Genomic DNA, 16,491 nt, shown 5'->3' on the forward strand with positions numbered 1-16,491 from the left:
GCCTTTCTCTGCCCATTCTTTTTTTTTTTTTAATAGTTCTTTTAATTTTTTAAAATTGAAGTATAGTTGATTTACAATGTCATGTTAGTTACAGGTGTACCACAAAGTGATCCAGCTGTGTGTGTGTGTGTGTGTGTATGTATTCCAAAAAAATATAAACCGTTATGGTTTATCACAGGATATTGAATATAGCTCCCTGGGCTGTCAGTAGGACCTTTTTTTATGTATTTTATATATAGTGGTGTGTATCTGTTAATCCCAAGCTCCTGATTTATTCCTCTGTTTTATATAACCTTAGATTTGCTTTCTATGAGTCTGTTTCTGTTTTGTAAATAGGCTTATTTGTATCATTTTTGTAGATTTCACATATAAGTAATATTATAAGGTATTTGACTTTCTCTATCTGACTTACTTCACTTAGAATGATAATCTCTAGGTCCATCTGTTTTGCTGCACATTCTCTGCCCACCTTGACCTGAATCCATCCTTCTTTATTATGTAAGCAATACCCCTTATTGCTGCATACATGCATATGTGCATGTATACATACATGTCTGCAAACAGTACCAGTGATGGTGCTCTTTCTGCCTGGCTCTTCCACACCTTTTCATTTCACATTGTGCAGTGGAAGAAATCTATTTCTTTTTTAGTGCTAAACAGAATAAAAAACTGTCCAGCACTGTTTTCCTCAAGTGTGTATGACACATTTCCAAACTTGTCTCATGGTCTGCACAGAAGGCGTTTTATCCAGCTGTACATCAGTACCTGCTAGTGTTAACTCTTTATTGTGATGTTCTGTTTCTTAGGCTCGATGGTGGGTCCACATGGGTTTCATCATATTAACAAGTGCATGACAGAATGGTAGTCTTTTGCATGTTTGCCATTAATATCATGTGACATCTATCAATATCATAATAGTGGAATTTTGCCAAAGAGCCCAGTCTGTTTTCTCACCAAACATCAAATAGGTCCTTAATTTAGTGGGTAGTTTTACAAGCTTCTCCTCACTTGTGTAGTGTTTTTACTTTAGAGTACATTTAGCCTAAGAAATCCCGCATTATAATGGTGGTTGTCTCTCCTTGAGAGATGAAATTAATAATGTTTCCTCTGAATCACATTGTGACATACTCTGCGGGTGGAAAAGCACTAGAAACAATCCCAGCGCGAGATCTCCTGTTCAACATATTCTGTTCCTGATAAAACAGATGTTCTGCATGGAAACTAACTGGGTCCATTATTTTAATGGGGTGAATTGTAATGCATTATACATCAAACTTACACCCCCAACCAATTTCCTAAGTAGCTAAAGCACAGTCAAATGTCTATTATAAGTGACAAACTAACACGTGAAAATGAATTGTTTTAGAGTGTTAGTTCCAGATCATCAAACATTTAATATGATTGTTAACAAGCATCAGCTTTGTATGCAGGAATGGGTACATTTTGCATAATATACCATAAATATTGTGTTTATTATGTGGAGTAACAAATGATGCAACAGTAAATAAAATTTATTAGAAAAGTGCAGATAAAAATTACAGTAAAAGCAGGTAATTTCTTATCATGATCTGCATTATCTCGTAAGTAGAGACTTGGAGTATAAAGAAAGTTAAGAACAGAGGACAGGAAGAGTTGAATCAGTTACTTTGTGTTGATGAGTATGGAGTTGGGTGCTAGAAGGACAATTTCAGAGAAAATTTCAGAGGAACTAATAGAGTTGAGTCATAATTCTGAGGCTTCCATATCCTCCTGAATGGGAAGACTTAAGATGAAAAAATTGCAAACTCTACCTTTGCTTACTTCCTACAGTTGAAGTTTGTAAATTTCTCTATGTACTGATCCTAAAAGGTTTGGTATCAGGGCACCAGATAGGTTTCTAAGCACCAAGAACCTCCAAAATACGTATCCCTTTTGTTGATTGCACTTGAGCCTGACATCATACCAATCAGACTTGGAATGTCACTCAAACATTTCCATTTATTGTTTTACGACAATACGTATTTGATCATTATAAACGAAAGTGGTAATACAAACCAGGAGAATGTTAACCAGAGAGAAGTTCAGTGGGACTTCATACCACTCTGATATTTTTCATAACAAATGAGGTCCTGGAACTGGAGTCGAGTGGGTTGCCAGTCCATTAAAACAGTTTTCTCCTGTGGTCTGCCTATCCACATCACCCCATTCTCAGATGTAACCACTCCAACACTCTCATTTTATCTTCTGTATTTGTACCGGATTCCTGTTACCTTGTTTACATTCATACTTTTGTTTGGAGTTACATTTCATGGCTGCATTTGAAAATATTGGTCTAGATTTATAATTGTGCTAAAGATGAACTAGTCAAACTGAAAAAAAAAAAAGCAATTAGATGCAAATGAGAATTTGTAATTTGAGATGATCTTTGCCCATTTCCTGAATGTTAACTGACTAATGTTAACTAAGAAAACAGTCTTCATATAGTACCCATGTAGTCCCGAAAGAAGATAGTGATCTTTAAGAACACAATAGGATTATCGGAAAACTTTCACAATTTCATATTTCAAGCTTGTATAATGTTCACCAACATCACCAATATTACTCCTTCCTCTAAAACTGCCCATTTTCCTGCTTATGACTTACTGATCAGCCAGGGGCCACCCTGATCTTGGACCGCACTTTGGTGTGAACCTTTGCTTTAGCACCTATTTAAAGTTTTTCTCTAGCTATGAAAAACTATCAGTGTGGCTCTCTGTTTACTTGTATAACTCATTTTTCTATAGTAGCCATGACACTTCTAATAATGTCATTATCCTATTTATTTCAATATATATTTTAATCACAGGTAACTGGTGTATCTTTTTTTTCTTTCGAAGGGGTGCAGTTTTTTAAAACTGTGAAATGAAGAGTATTATCCTTTGTGATTTTATCTCTAAAATCCTTGAATCCCCTGCCTCTTCTTTATGACTTCATGACATAAATGGACTGTAGTAAATCCTGTGTCTTTGTGACGGCCTAGTCTCATCCGGAAAATCATTTTACCATTAACTCTCCATACTCTTCAGTTAGATTGTGCTTTTCTCTTCTGCAATAAAATTGTCACCAGTGTCAAGCGATGTAATTTGGAAAACAGTTCACTTTTAAAAGGCTAGGGCTCTCATTTAAAAAACAGTTTTTTTCAGAAAATCTGTTTATCTCCTCCCACTGTAACCTAGCATTTCCCAACTCTCCCCCATCTCTTCTTACACATTATTTGTCTTTTCTGGTGTGTGCCACGTTTGGAAGTCTCATTAAACCAGCATCTGTTCTGTTTTAGGAGAAACCCGAAGCCAGCCCCACGTCACTTCAGCTGCGGTCCCAGATCGAAGTAAGCACAGTGACTTTAATCATCTATTTTTGCTTCTGTCTTTTTTAAAAAGTGGTATTATGTAAAAATGCAATGAAGCCTGCTGTTCTGCCTGTACTGACCCTATGAATCTTCTCTCCTAGGAGTCACTTGGCTTCTGTAGCGCCGTGTCAACACCAGAAGTGGAAAGAAAGTAAGTTTTCCTCTTTCTGTCCTGGAGCGGAATTTCTAAGGTGTCTTTTAGGTCCTTTCTGATGGAAATGCGATAGGTGATTGTACTCATAGTGTGTATGTACTGTGGAACTTGAAGTTATTTTCCTGCATGTGTGTGTGTGTGTGTGTGTGTGTGTATGTAGGTTAGGTAGAAGTGTATTCTGTAAATTCAATTGGTGATGCCCAAGGATTCTGCAAAATGTTATTGATTTCACACTCCTTGTTGTAAGTCAACCTGAAATATCTGGAAGTGAGCGTGGAGAAAAGGAAGAGACAGCCAAGTCAACCAAAATAGTTTTCTTCTTTTACACTGGTTTTTGATACAGGATGGAAGTCATAAAGAAGCAAAGTACAAAAGTATAATACATTCCAGAATAAAACAATGATTACAGTACCCCTCTGCACCTTGCTTTGAAGTGTGTGTGTGTGTGTGTGTGTGTGTGTGTGTATTAGTTGGTCAGTTGTGTCTGACTCTTTGTGACCCCATGGACTGTAGCCTGCCAGGCTCCTCAGTTCATGGAATTCTCCAAGCAAGAATACTGGAGTAAGTGACCATGCCCTCCCGACCCAGGGATCGAACCTGGGTCTCCTGCATTGCAGGCAGATTCTTTACCACTGAGCCACCTTAAAACAAGAATAAACACTTGTCACAGAAGATGGTAAATGCTCACTAACCTTTCCCATTAAAGGTAGTACTTTTGGCTTACTTGTCCTAACTTGGACCCTGTAATCTTGACTCTCATGGAAGATAATTCTATGTTATAGTTTATATTTCCAGTATTTCTTTTACGTCACTTAAAAAAAAGCAATTTTTTTTCTTTCCCTTTTCTACTTTATTCCATCATAATTATGCTAAAAGGTTCTATTTATGATCTTCTGAGGTAAAGAAATTTTGAGAAAGTCCCCATCTTTAAACAGACACTTCCTCTGGCACAGAGCCACTTAGACTGTTTGAGGCCAAGGGAGGCATAGAAGTGGTTTAGGCGTCAAAAGTATTTCTGGAATGAAAAGCACACGTTAGGCGAGTGTGTGTGTGCTTTACAGCACAGCTCTGCCTAATCCGTCCACGTGTGTGTGCGCTGGCACGGACGCGGCTTCCAGGAGTGGAGGCTGCCGTGCCAAAGCTTCCGTCTCACTGAGCGGATTCAGTTTCAGGCCTGGGGAATGTCGGGGGTGATGAGCAGAAGAAATCCCAGGCCGTTGCCCCCTCGAGGTTGAAAGAGAAATGTGCCATAAGCATGAATTTTCTTTGTCTTAGTTGCACGTATTCTCCTGGGGACTTAGTAGTATGGAGGCTGAAGTAGCCAAGAGATTTGAGTTGACCTCAGTTTTGAAATTGGAGGTGATGATGTTGAACTGAAGGTGAGCAGCAGCTCCGCATGAGAGGCTGTGGGCTCCTCCGACCTGGTTTGCTACCTCTGTGGCGTGATTCAGCCTGAGAGCTCAGGTGATCTCTCAATCTCTGAATCTACCAGGGGACAAGTCACTTTCCTCCTCAGAGGAAGTGACTCACCAAAGTTATACTCATCTTAGTTAGGCTGGTGTTTCTCCTTCCCCTCAATTGTGGGCAGTCATTCTTTCCGTGTTTATGTGCTCCACTTGGTAAAATGTGGCATGACTCTTGCGGTTCAGAGATAGACTAACAGCCTCCCGAGGTTACCAAATTTCTCTCTCTCTCTCTCCCTCCCTCTCTCTCTCTCTCTCTCTCTCTCTCTCACACACACACACACACACACAGCTGTTGACAACCCCCAGCCTCCCCATCTGTCATACAGGCATTTTGCTTCTGTTCTAGTAAATTGTTGTTGTTGTTGTTGTTGTTGTTTAGCTGCCCAGTCGTGTCCGACTCTTGCAACCCCATGGACTGTAGTCCTCCAGGCTCCTCTGTCCATGGGATTTCCCAGGCAAGAATGCTGGAGTGGGTTACCATTTACTCCTCCAGAGGATCTTCCTGACCCAGGGATCGGACCTGCGTCTCCTGCACTGGCAGGCAGGTTCTTTACCACTGAACCACCCGGGAAGCCCATGTTCTAGTAAATGGTTTCCTTGAATTTAGTTGTTTCTAAATAATTTGAAGGTTTCCGTACATCTTTTTCTCCATTTCCCTTTTAATGGTTTTTGAAAACTATAATACTTCTTATTTTAAAAAAAAAAAACTTGAAAAGAATTTTAATTTACAGAAAAGTTTCAAGAATTTTGTGCTGAGCTCCCATGTGACTTCTACTTCGACTCACCAATTTTTGTGTTTAGGCTCTCTTCTATACACTCCTGTGTGCTTGCAAATACTTTGGAATGCAAAATCCTGCTATTCTGCAAATGAAGATGCTTGCTGGTAACTTTGCAGGCCCTGGAGGATGACCTGGCAAACCAGTTGGTTGTATCTGGTTAGTGACTACAGAGTGTCTGCCAACCATAATACCCTTCTGAGTCAGCAGTGCTATTTAATTGGCAGAAGGTTTCTTCTACTTTTTTATTCAAAAGGCAAGAGAACTCAGTAAACACAAGTGGACAGATCAACAGCAGCACAACCTTAGGAGCGGAGGCACAGGTGAGAGCAGGAAATGCGGGAGCTGTGATGTGGGCCCTGGGGGCTCCTGCCTTCCAGAGCCACTGTCTCCTCCCCACACAGTGGTCTTAGGAGCCTCAGCACCCCTGCCCTTCCTTCTCCCCCAGTGAAAACTTGTTTTAAGGAAGGTATCAGGCTACTTATAGTGCAAATCATCACCTCTCTCAGTGGTATTTTGCATTCAACAGCATTTAAAGTTTTCAAGTTGCAGTACTATAGCTCTGGCCGGAAAAGACCCAGGAGGTGGGTTATTTGGGCAGACCAGCAGTGAGAATTCTGATATACCTGGCAGGACAGCACCTGAGCACCCTGACAAGTCAGGTTCCTTGGACTCTGGTCTCTAGATACGTAGTGTTAGTCCCTCAGTCCTGTCCGATCCCATGGACTGTAGCCCCCCAGGATCCTCTGTCCATGGAACTCTCCAGGCAAGAATACTGGAATGGGTAACCATTCCTTTCTCCAGGGTATCTTCCCAACCCAGGGACTGAACCTGGGTCTCCTGCATTGCAGGCAGATTCTTTACCATCTGAGATATGCAGGACCTGCCTGGTGAAAGGGTGGATGGATGCATGGATAGAGAGAGAGAGGTGGGGGGATGGAATATGGACCTGCCAGCTGCCACCCACCCACCCACCCTCCCTCCCTAGTCTGACAAAGTCCCCATTCATCCTTTTTCTTCTTACAGTCTGTAGGCCCTCCATATGCTTTCACTGAAAATATACTAAAGAAGGCCGACAGAGCTCTTCTATTTATATCTATTTACATGGCCTGTTGATGAGACTATCCAATTTACTACACCAATCTTGGCTTTGTGTTGACTGGTTGAAAAGGTGAATGCTTATTAAAGTTTCTTGTTACTCGCCAGTTATTCTCAAGAATAACTGAGAGAAATGATTTTTGTTGGAAAATATCTTTTATAACTATATCTATATGGAATGGGTGCAGGCAAGGAATGTTTCCCTCCACAACAGTTCTGTAAAGGTGGAGCCATCAGCCACTGCAGAGCCCCCAGCCCCAACCCCAGGGACTTTTATATGGAGAAAAAAACTGGACGCATTCTGTGCTTTGGATCCTGGCCCTATTAAGATGCATACCTAAGGAGTAATTTCAAACAGCACAGATTCCTGCATCTTCCCATACATCAGTTCATTTAGTTCAGTCACTCAGTCATGTCCCACTCTGCGACCCCATGGACTACAGCACATCAGGCCTGCCTGTCCATCACCAACTCCTGGAGCTTGCTCAAACTCATGTCCATCAAGTTGGTGATGCCATCCAACCGTCTCATTCTCTGTCATCCCCTTCTTCTCCTGCCTTTAATCTTTCCCAGCCACAGGGTCTTTTCCATTGAGTCAGTTCGTCACATCAGGTGGCCAAAGTGTTGGAGTTTCAGCCTTAGCATCAGTCCTTCCAATGAATATTCAGGACTGATTTCCTTTAGGATTGACTGGTTTGATCTCTTTACAGTCCAGGGGACTCTCAAGAGTCTTCTCCAATACCATAGTTCAAAAGCAGTTCTTCGGCGCTTGGCTTTCTTTATGGTCCAACTCTCACATCCATACATGACTACTGGAAAAACCATAGCTTTAACTAGACAGACCTTTGTCGGCAAAGTAATGACTCTGCTTTTTAATATGCTGTCTAGGTTGGTCATAACTTTTCTTCCAAGGAGCAAGTGTCTTTTAATTTCATGGCTGCAGTCACCATCTGCAGTGATTTTGGAGCCCCCCAAAATAAAGTCTCTCACTGTTTCCATTGTTTCCCCATCTATTCCCATGAAGTGACGGGACTAGATGCCATGATCTTCGTTTTCTGAATGTTGAGTTTTAAGCCAACTTTTTCGCTCTCCTCTTTTACTTTCATCAAGCTCCTTAGTTCTTTGCTTTCTGCCATAAGGGTGGTGTCATCTGCATATCTGAGGTTATTGATATTTCTCCCAGCAATCTTGATCCAGCCCTGCATTTCTCACTATGTACTCTGCATATAAGTTAAATAAGCAGCGTGACAATATACAGCCTTAACATACTCTTTTCCCGATTTGGAACCAGTCTGTTGTTCCATGTCCAGTTGTAATTGTTGCTTCTTGACCTGCATACAGATTTCTCAGGAGTCAGGTCAGGTGGTCTGGTATTCCTATCTCTTTAAGAATTTTCCACAATTTGTTGAAAGTCACCCAAACAATTAACTTAAAATATATGGATTTTGGTGGGTTTTTTTTTTTTTTTTTGGTGATTAGTAGTAATCTTTTGATGTTCAATCTTTTGATGTTTTCCCCCTCTGGGGGGAAAGAAAAATCCCTGTTTATCCTGGCTCCTCTCTGGTCTCCTAGGATCAGTCCTTTCAGAGCTCTCTGAGCAGCTGTCCCCTGAGCTATAGTCTTCAGTAAGATCTTCAGATTGAACTTAACTTGCAACTTTTAGGTTGTGCCAACAGAGTTTAGTTAGAAATAACAGAAAACCTGACAAGTAGTATTGTTAACTAAGGGAAGTTTCACTAGATACATTCATGCTCATGGGCAGGTTCCGAGACTGGCACTGCAGCTCATGCAAGCCTTCAGGAACTCAGACTGTCCTTTCCCCGCCTTCCTTGCCTTTTCCCTCCCTCGTCCCTTCCTCCTTGCTCCCTTCCTTCCTTCTTCCAGTTTTAAAGTGCTGCTGCCTCTTCCAGGAGGGAAGGAGAAGCAGGATAAAGGGAAGAAGCTAAAAGGTGTTAGGTACTTAGAATAGGAAAATGGAGTCCAAAATAGTGGTGGCTCAAAGACAAAGAAAGGAAAAAGCCTGCAAAAATAGAACAAAGGAAGGTCTGAGGACCCAAATGAGAACCGCAGGTGAAGCAAACAGCCCTCCTGACTAGCCCAATTTTCACAGCACAGGCTCAAGGGGAGAAGAAAAAACATATAAAAAGAGGAGCCAAAATTGAGCCGCGGGCTTCTGTTGGTGTCTTTTGGGTCAGCCCGCCCTCATGCTCATGCCTCGAGGATGTATTTTCCTTTGCTTGCCAAATTAAACTGAGCTGTAACACCGAGCTGTAACACTGGTCTGTCCGTCACTTCAAATTTTTGCTGTGGCAGCACAGAACCAAGGAAATGACAAACTCCCCTGACATCTCACAAAGGTAAAAAAGCCAAAGGCACATCATTTACAAAGCTTTTCTAGAAACCCTGTGCAACACCCTCCACTTTACCCCACTCATTTCTTCCCACAGTAGCTGTTCTCTGAGCATCAGGTGTGAGCACAGTCCAGTGTCTCGGTGTTGTTTTCCCATTGACAAATGCAGAAACTGAGGCACAGAGGGGTTGATAAGTTGCCCATGTTTACACAACTAACAGGTGGCAGAGTCCAGATTGAATCTCACTTAAAAATTCATGCTCCTAACCTTGAAGGTCTAATTCTAAAGTACTTGTTGTTGTATTGCTTATGCAAATGGAGAGGTGAGAAGTAAATGAGTTCATTAGCATTCTGTAAATAACAGCAGTTAAAACTTCCACTTCTGATGTTCCCTTGGAAGTAGGAGCAAGTTTTATTCTTATATATACTGGGTCTCTTAAGTTTATCTATAGAGACAGCAAGGGCCAAAATAAATCTCAACACTTCACCTTCGCCAATATTTATAAGTTCTTTTCTCCTAAGTCTTTCACTAGAGTTGAAAATTCGCTGATTTAGTTTCCCTTTCTTTCATTACCTGTGACTACACTTCAACTATTTTATGGTGAAAAAGTCTAAAAATATATAGCAGTGTGATGGAAGAGGAAGATAAATACAGTGGGAGCAGTGTTCTGTAGTCGGATAAAATGCATAGAACAGAGTTTATATATGTTCTATGCAAGCATTTGTTCCGTTTGAACTTTGCGTCACTCTCCAAATTGTTTCATCTGTTTCATCTGGCAAGCTGGTAACTCTTGAAGGTGTCAGCTTTCTTTCCTGCAGCCCCCACCTGCTCAAAAATCTCTCTTTCCCTCCTTTTGCCTCTTGACTCCAGGGAAGACACCCTTGGTCCCCCTTACTCTGTCTCACCTCCTGCCTATTCACCCGATTGCCTGCTTTCCTGGTCTTGCCTGCCTCTCTCTCTGCACCCCTCCTAACCCACCCTCTGCCTGCCTGGCCATCTCTTCCCTTGATCTGCTCTTCAGGCTGGTTAAGTTCCTACGGTCTCCAGATGGGCCACATTCTCCCATGGACGCTGAGCTTCATCTTCCTCCTCCTGATGGGGTGTCCTGTCTCTCATGCTCACCATCCTCCCCAGCCCCCCTTACCTGTGCAGGTTTCATTCACCCTTAACGACTCAGTTCTGGTCCTGCCTTTTTCTGGAGGTCCTCCCTAATCTGCAGAGTGGAGATAGAGCATCTTGCTACTGGGCTCCATCACCCCTGAGCACTCCTGCTCTGGGAGCAGTGGACAGCAGTTATGGGCTCGCCTCTGTGTGTGTGTGTGTGTGTGTGTGTGTGGTCACCTCCCACACTGAGCCCAGGATCTTTTACATAAAAGACTTTGGATAAATGAGTGAGTGGGAGAGTGAGCACACACTCATAAAAATGCTTACTTCCTTTCCATCCTGTGAGAATCTCGCCATCCTCCCATAATTCCATTTCTCTCCCCCACTTAGTGCTGAACTTTTCCCCCAGAGCTGAATTCCTTTCTTCCTTCCCTGCTGAGATGCTCTTCCCAAGGTCCAATGCCCCACCCCGCCCTTAGATGCTTGCTGCGTTTGGCTCACATTTTCTCTTGGTCACATTGCTCTCTCCAGCCGTAGCATGTATGTGTCCATGACATTGTGGTTTCCAGTTTCTCCCCCTCACTTTATGCCCACTCTTTGGCAGCTCCCTGTGTTCCTCCCACCCCTTACCCTGGCTATCCTGCTGGAGCTTTCATCCAGCCTGCAAGCTCTCCCAAGATACTTATACCCACCCGTGGCTTTGAACTACTGTCTCTGGGCAGCTGTGTGGGATCTATACCGCGCCCTCTGAACCTTCCCCCAAGCTGGTGACGTGCCTGTTTCAGCCTCTTGCCGGTTGTCTGCTCATTGCCATTCCAGTCACGCCAAGCTGCACATTCTTATGGTAGAACTGTTCCTCCTTTAGCCTTCTTCCTTCTCTCTGTGAATACCTATTCTCTGACCGTATATTCCCCCTTTTTCCCAGGGACTACTTTCTGCACGTTACAGAGCTTTACATTATTACTTCTGCATTTCATTCATGATTCTAAGACCTCTGCAAAATCTTGTTGCTGCTACTTCTGTAACTTGACCCATCTCCCTCTTTTTCATCTTCACTACTCCAAGGGAGACCTTAACACTGTTCTGGTGAACTGGAAAAGAGTAATTCAGGAAATTACTCCCTGAAATACGATTAGGTCCCAGCACACCGAGAGGATGCTAAGATCCTGCAGGGACCTCAGGATCTCTTCAGGTTTTCACCTTGGTGATCAACACCCCCTAATAGAGAGCCAGCCCATCTTTATTGCTTCCTCTTCCCATCTCCCAGACACATGGCCCAGCTCCAGGCCTTGGAGCTTGTTTCCAATATCTCCTGAGTTGTCTGGTGTTCCTGACCGGAAAGCATTTCCTTCTTTTAAGTCCTGTTTTAAGGATCGCTTCTCCTTGCATGCTTTCTCGGTCCCCTTGCTGGCTGTGTTCTTTCTACCACTTGAAATCCAGGAACATTTGATGTCTCTTCGTATACTGTCACATGTAGCATCATCATTGTTGTTAACGCTATAGCAGTGTAATGACCTTGGGTTATTTCTGCGTATTAGACACTGGTGTTAGTCGCTTTTATTGTGCTTTGATCATTTAATTTTTCATGAACTCACCGAAGTCTGTGCTACTTTTGAGGGGAATTACTTTGTCTAAGGTCCCAGAGCAAGAAACAAAAATCCCAATCCAGTTGAAGTACCATTTTAGCCTTGAGGTTACCAATTCTCTGGGTTGAAATCCAGGCTCTTTCTTCTAGCTCTGCAACTCCTGGCTAGTTAATTAATCTTTTTATCTACAGATTTCATGACTATAAAGTGAAGATAATCAGTAAAGTACTTCCTTCAGTATGCTATAGAAAGTGAAAGTGAAAGTCACTCATTCGTGTCTGACTATCTGTGACCCCATGGACTGTACAGTCCCTGGAATTCTCCAGGCCAGAATACTGGAATGGATAGCTTTTCCCTTCTCCAGGGGATCTTCCCAACCTAGTGATCAAACCCAGGTCTCCCACATTGCAGGCAGATTCTTTGCCCAAGAATATTGGAGTGGGTAGCCTATCTATTCTCCAACAGATCTTCCCACCCCAGGAATTGAACTGTGGTCTCCTGCATCGCAGGCGGATTCTTTACTAGCTGAGCTACCAGGGAAGCTTCAGTAAGCTATTAAGAATATAATAAGGGCCCAACAATCTTGTTTGTTCTGTCTGACCCAAGTTCATGCCCTCACCCCTGGCTCTAGCCCCTTGTTCATGCTCAGTTGCTCAGTCATGTCCTATTCTTTGGAACCCTATGAACTGTAGCCCACCAGGCTCCTCTGTCCTTGGGACTTCCCAGACAAGAATACTTGAGTGGGTTGCCATGTCCTCCTCCAGGGGATCTTCCCGACCCAGGGATTGAACCTGCTTCTCTTTGCCTCTCTTGCATTGCAGGCTGATTCTTTACCGCTGAGCCATCAGGAAAACCCCTAACCGTTTGTGGACTTTTCTGCTCCCACCCAGCCTAGCATGATCATGGACTCCTTGAGGCCACGAGCTCACTCTTTTCCTCTCTTTGGAGTTTCTGTAACATCCAGAATGGTGGTTTACATAGAACAGGTGCTCATTAAATAAGTGCATTAAATTCATTCACCCCCAGTACTTTGAAATAAAACTAAAAGTGGATTATTTCCAGGACTTTGATTACAGAAGACCTACTTTAGTCTCATCTGTTAGCTAGCATATTCCAGCATCTCCCTAAAATGTTAGCAGTGTAATATGAAGTAAGTGCTTTTTGTTTGTGAATATTAGCCCTAAGAAGACACCTGTTAAAAGCATTTTAAAAAACTTGTGGCAGAGAGAACAGTAGTTTCCACAAATCCCCAGATCTCTTTGTAAAAGCTGCCCCTTCCCTCCCCACTCAATTCCATTCTGCAGTCTTGTTCAAGTCATCTCAGATTTTCCCTCCTCTGTTAAATAGAAATAACAGATCACAAAGCATCTCCAATAAAGGCATGATACGGAGAAACAAATAAAATATTATAGTAATTTTAAAAATCCTTAAAACTTCTTAAACCTGCAATTTTGTTGGGAAAGTGTGTCTATTTTATTCTTAGTAACAGCTTTGAGATATAGTTCACATACCACACAACTCACCTGTTAAAAAGTGTAAAGTTCAGTGGGTTTTAGGGTGTAGAGAGTTTTGCAGCCATCACTACAATCAGTTTTGAAGTATTTTTGTCAATTCAAAAAGAAGTCCTGTGTCTCTCAGCTGTCTCCACTGAATTTTCCCATCTTCCTCTCCCCTAAACAGCCACTAATCAGCTTTCTGTCTCTGTAGATTTGCCTGTTACTGACATTTCATGGAAATGGGGTCATACATGGTTTAAGTGACTGGCTTATTTCACTGAGCATAATGTTTTCAAAGCTTTGCTATATTCATTCCTTTTTGTTGTCTGTATGTGCCCCATTCTGCTTATCCATTCATCAACTGATAGACATTTAAGGGTGTTTTGGCTTTTCAGTTATTATGACTGATGCCACTTTAAACATTTGTATTACAGGTTTTTGTGGGGTCATCTGTTTTCTTTTTTTAATCAGCTTCGTTGAAATGCAGTGCACAGACCATGCTGGTCACCTTTTTGAAGTTTACAGTCCACAGGTGTTTACTATATCCGTAGGTATGTGTTACCATCACCTTGTCAATGCAGAACATTTCAGTTTCCCAGAAAGAAACCCCGTGTCCTTCAGCAATCACTGCTCTGTCTTCTGATGACCCCAAGTCCTCTAATCTACTTTATGTCTGTATAGAATTGCCTATTTGGGATATTTCGTATAAACAGAAGGAAAGCACACATTGGAAAGAAAATGTGTTTGCTATAGCTTATAGGAAAAATAGTGTGATTCCACTTCTCAGCAACTTTGTGTCCAACCTCCTTGAAATGTGTAAGAAATGTCAGAAAGTTTCTTTTCTAAGTGGAACCTACTCCCTCTTGCTCAATTAGCTGGTTCCCAGGGACTGGGCTTGAGGAGGGGGCTCAGGCATCATCTGTTTGTGGAATGAGGACAGGGGCTGTGGTCCCTTGTGTGGTGAGCCAGGGCTCTGTTTTTTGCTGGTAAATGGGAGTGCTAGAAACCCACCTGCAGGGTGATTGTTAAATCCTCCTTCAGACCAGACAGTTCAGTTCCGTTCAGTTCAGTTGCTCAGTCGTGTCCGACTCTTTGCGACCCCATGAATTGCAGCACGCCAGGCCTCCCTGTCCATCACCAACTCCCGGAGTTCACTCAGACTCACGTCCATTGAGTCAGTGATGCCATCCAGCCATCTCATCCTCTGTCCTCCCCTTATCCTCCTGCCCCCAATCCGAGTCTTTTCCAATGAGTCAACTCTTCGCATGAGGTGTCCAAAGTACTAGAGTTTCAGCTTCAGCATCATTCCCTCCAAAGAAATTCCAGGGCTGATCTCCTTCAGAATGGACTGGTTGGATCTCCTTGCAGTCCAAGGGACTCTCAAGAGTCTTCTCCAACACCACAGTTCAAAAGCATCAGTTCTTCGGTGCTCAGCCTTCTTCACAGTCTTTACATTCATACATGACCACTGGAAAAACCATAGCCCAGACCAGACAGAGGCAGTGAGAATTGCTGATGAGGCCGGAGAGTTTGTTAAGAAATCCAGGTCAAGCGGTGCTCCCTGGAGCTGAGACTAATGCATCCTGTTTCCACATCCTGTTTGTGGCAGGGCTGTGGGGTGGGGAGGGGAATACCAGTTTTTTCCCATGGGGAATGTGCATGTATGAGGAGTGAGAAAACCTGTGGAGGCCCATCCTTCAGGATTGCTCACCAGTCGGTTCTGCCCAGTTCAGGGGGATGTGTCTCACCATGTCCCCACTGTCCCCCCGGGAAAGGGCGGTAGGTACTTGTGGCCTGTGAGAAACCCCCCCGGGGTGACTCAGGCTCCTGGTGTCTGGCCCTTGGAGCTCAGCAGGCAGGGAACATAGGCAGACGGCAGGCTTAGGGTTCAGAAAATACTGGGTTGGCCAAAAAGTTCCTTCTGGTTTGTCTACGAGATGTAGTGGAAAAACCAAACAAACTTTTTGGTCAACCCAATAAATAGGCTGCACCAGGAGCCAGGCATAGGCATATGTAGTCCATATTCTTTTGCTTTAATTAGTTGACTAGTAGCCAGTTGCCAGGCTTCCTTGGTGGCTCAGGGATAAAGAATCCACCTGCAATGCTGGAGCCATGGGACACTGGTTTGATCCCTGGGTTGGGAAGGTCCCCTGGGGGAGGGCATGGCAACCCACTCCAATATTCTTGCCTGGAGAAACCCATGGACAGAGGAGCCTGGCAGGCTACAGTCCATGGAGTTGCAGAGTTGGACATGACTGAAGCAACTTAGCTTGCAAGCATGCATCTATCTGCCAAGGCTGTGGGCCTGAGAGCAAGGGCACTGTCCAGGGCCTGGGCCCCCAGTCTGTCTGTGATGGTCAGCCCTCCAGCTTCAGCTCCCAGGGACTTGGTGGTGAGTTTGAGTCAGGGTCTCCGGGTTCCTTCTAGCCTGGGCCATTTCTCCCTTTCTGACCAAATGCAAAGCCTGCTCTGTACACACCAACATTGCATGGACTCTGTGTTTGCTGTTGCTAACGTCAGCTTTGGTATTGCACAGGGTATGAATTTAAGCTCTACTAGTTCTGGGAGTTAAATTCTCTAAGCCTCAGGTTCCAAATTGATAAAATGTGCAGGATAAAAGCTCTTTCTGGTTGTGCGAAATACCCAGTGCCTTGCCTTTCCCAGGTACACGCTGTGTCTCCCCCCACCCCCACCACCAGCCACACACACACACACCCCTGCGTTAGGGCGGCTCTCTGCACACAGTGTGCCTGTGGTTCCCACCGTCCATCACATTAGATGGTGTTGGACACACAGCTCGTGGTGGCCACAGCCACTTACCCTGTGCCCCTCCTACCTGAGCTCTCCTGTCCTTTCAGCGCCCCAGAGATGGGAGGGTAGGGGAAGGGCTGGGAGACAGCCACCGCTTTCACAGAGCCCGTGTGCTCACAACGTGCTGAAATATGTTTGTGCGGGTGGGTCTGTGCCGCACACGTGTGTGCTCCATTGCACAGCATATTTGAGGGGCTCAGCATTCCAGAACACAGGGGCTCGGAGCAAAAGCAGCTGTGTCAGAATTCTCCTCCTCAGCTGTTCCCCTCCGAAAACTCTTAT

General features: G+C 43.8%; 1 protein-coding gene across 3 annotated transcripts in view; it reads left to right on the top strand.

Annotated features, from left to right (window-relative positions):
• The window catches only part of SASH1 (SAM and SH3 domain containing 1), a 344,484-nt gene that overhangs the window by 239,489 nt on the left and 88,504 nt on the right, over positions 1-16,491 (top strand). For all 3 annotated transcript variants that reach the window (XM_040238649.1, XM_040238650.1, XM_040238648.1), the window contains exons 3-4: positions 3,296-3,346; positions 3,469-3,518. In XM_040238649.1, the coding sequence (XP_040094583.1) occupies positions 3,296-3,346; positions 3,469-3,518 (101 nt within the window). The remainder of the gene's footprint in view (positions 1-3,295; positions 3,347-3,468; positions 3,519-16,491) is intronic.

The sequence above is a fragment of the Oryx dammah genome, unplaced genomic scaffold (genome assembly GCF_014754425.2).
Source record: "Oryx dammah isolate SB20612 unplaced genomic scaffold, SCBI_Odam_1.1 HiC_scaffold_4, whole genome shotgun sequence".
Lineage (NCBI taxonomy): Eukaryota > Metazoa > Chordata > Mammalia > Artiodactyla > Bovidae > Oryx > Oryx dammah.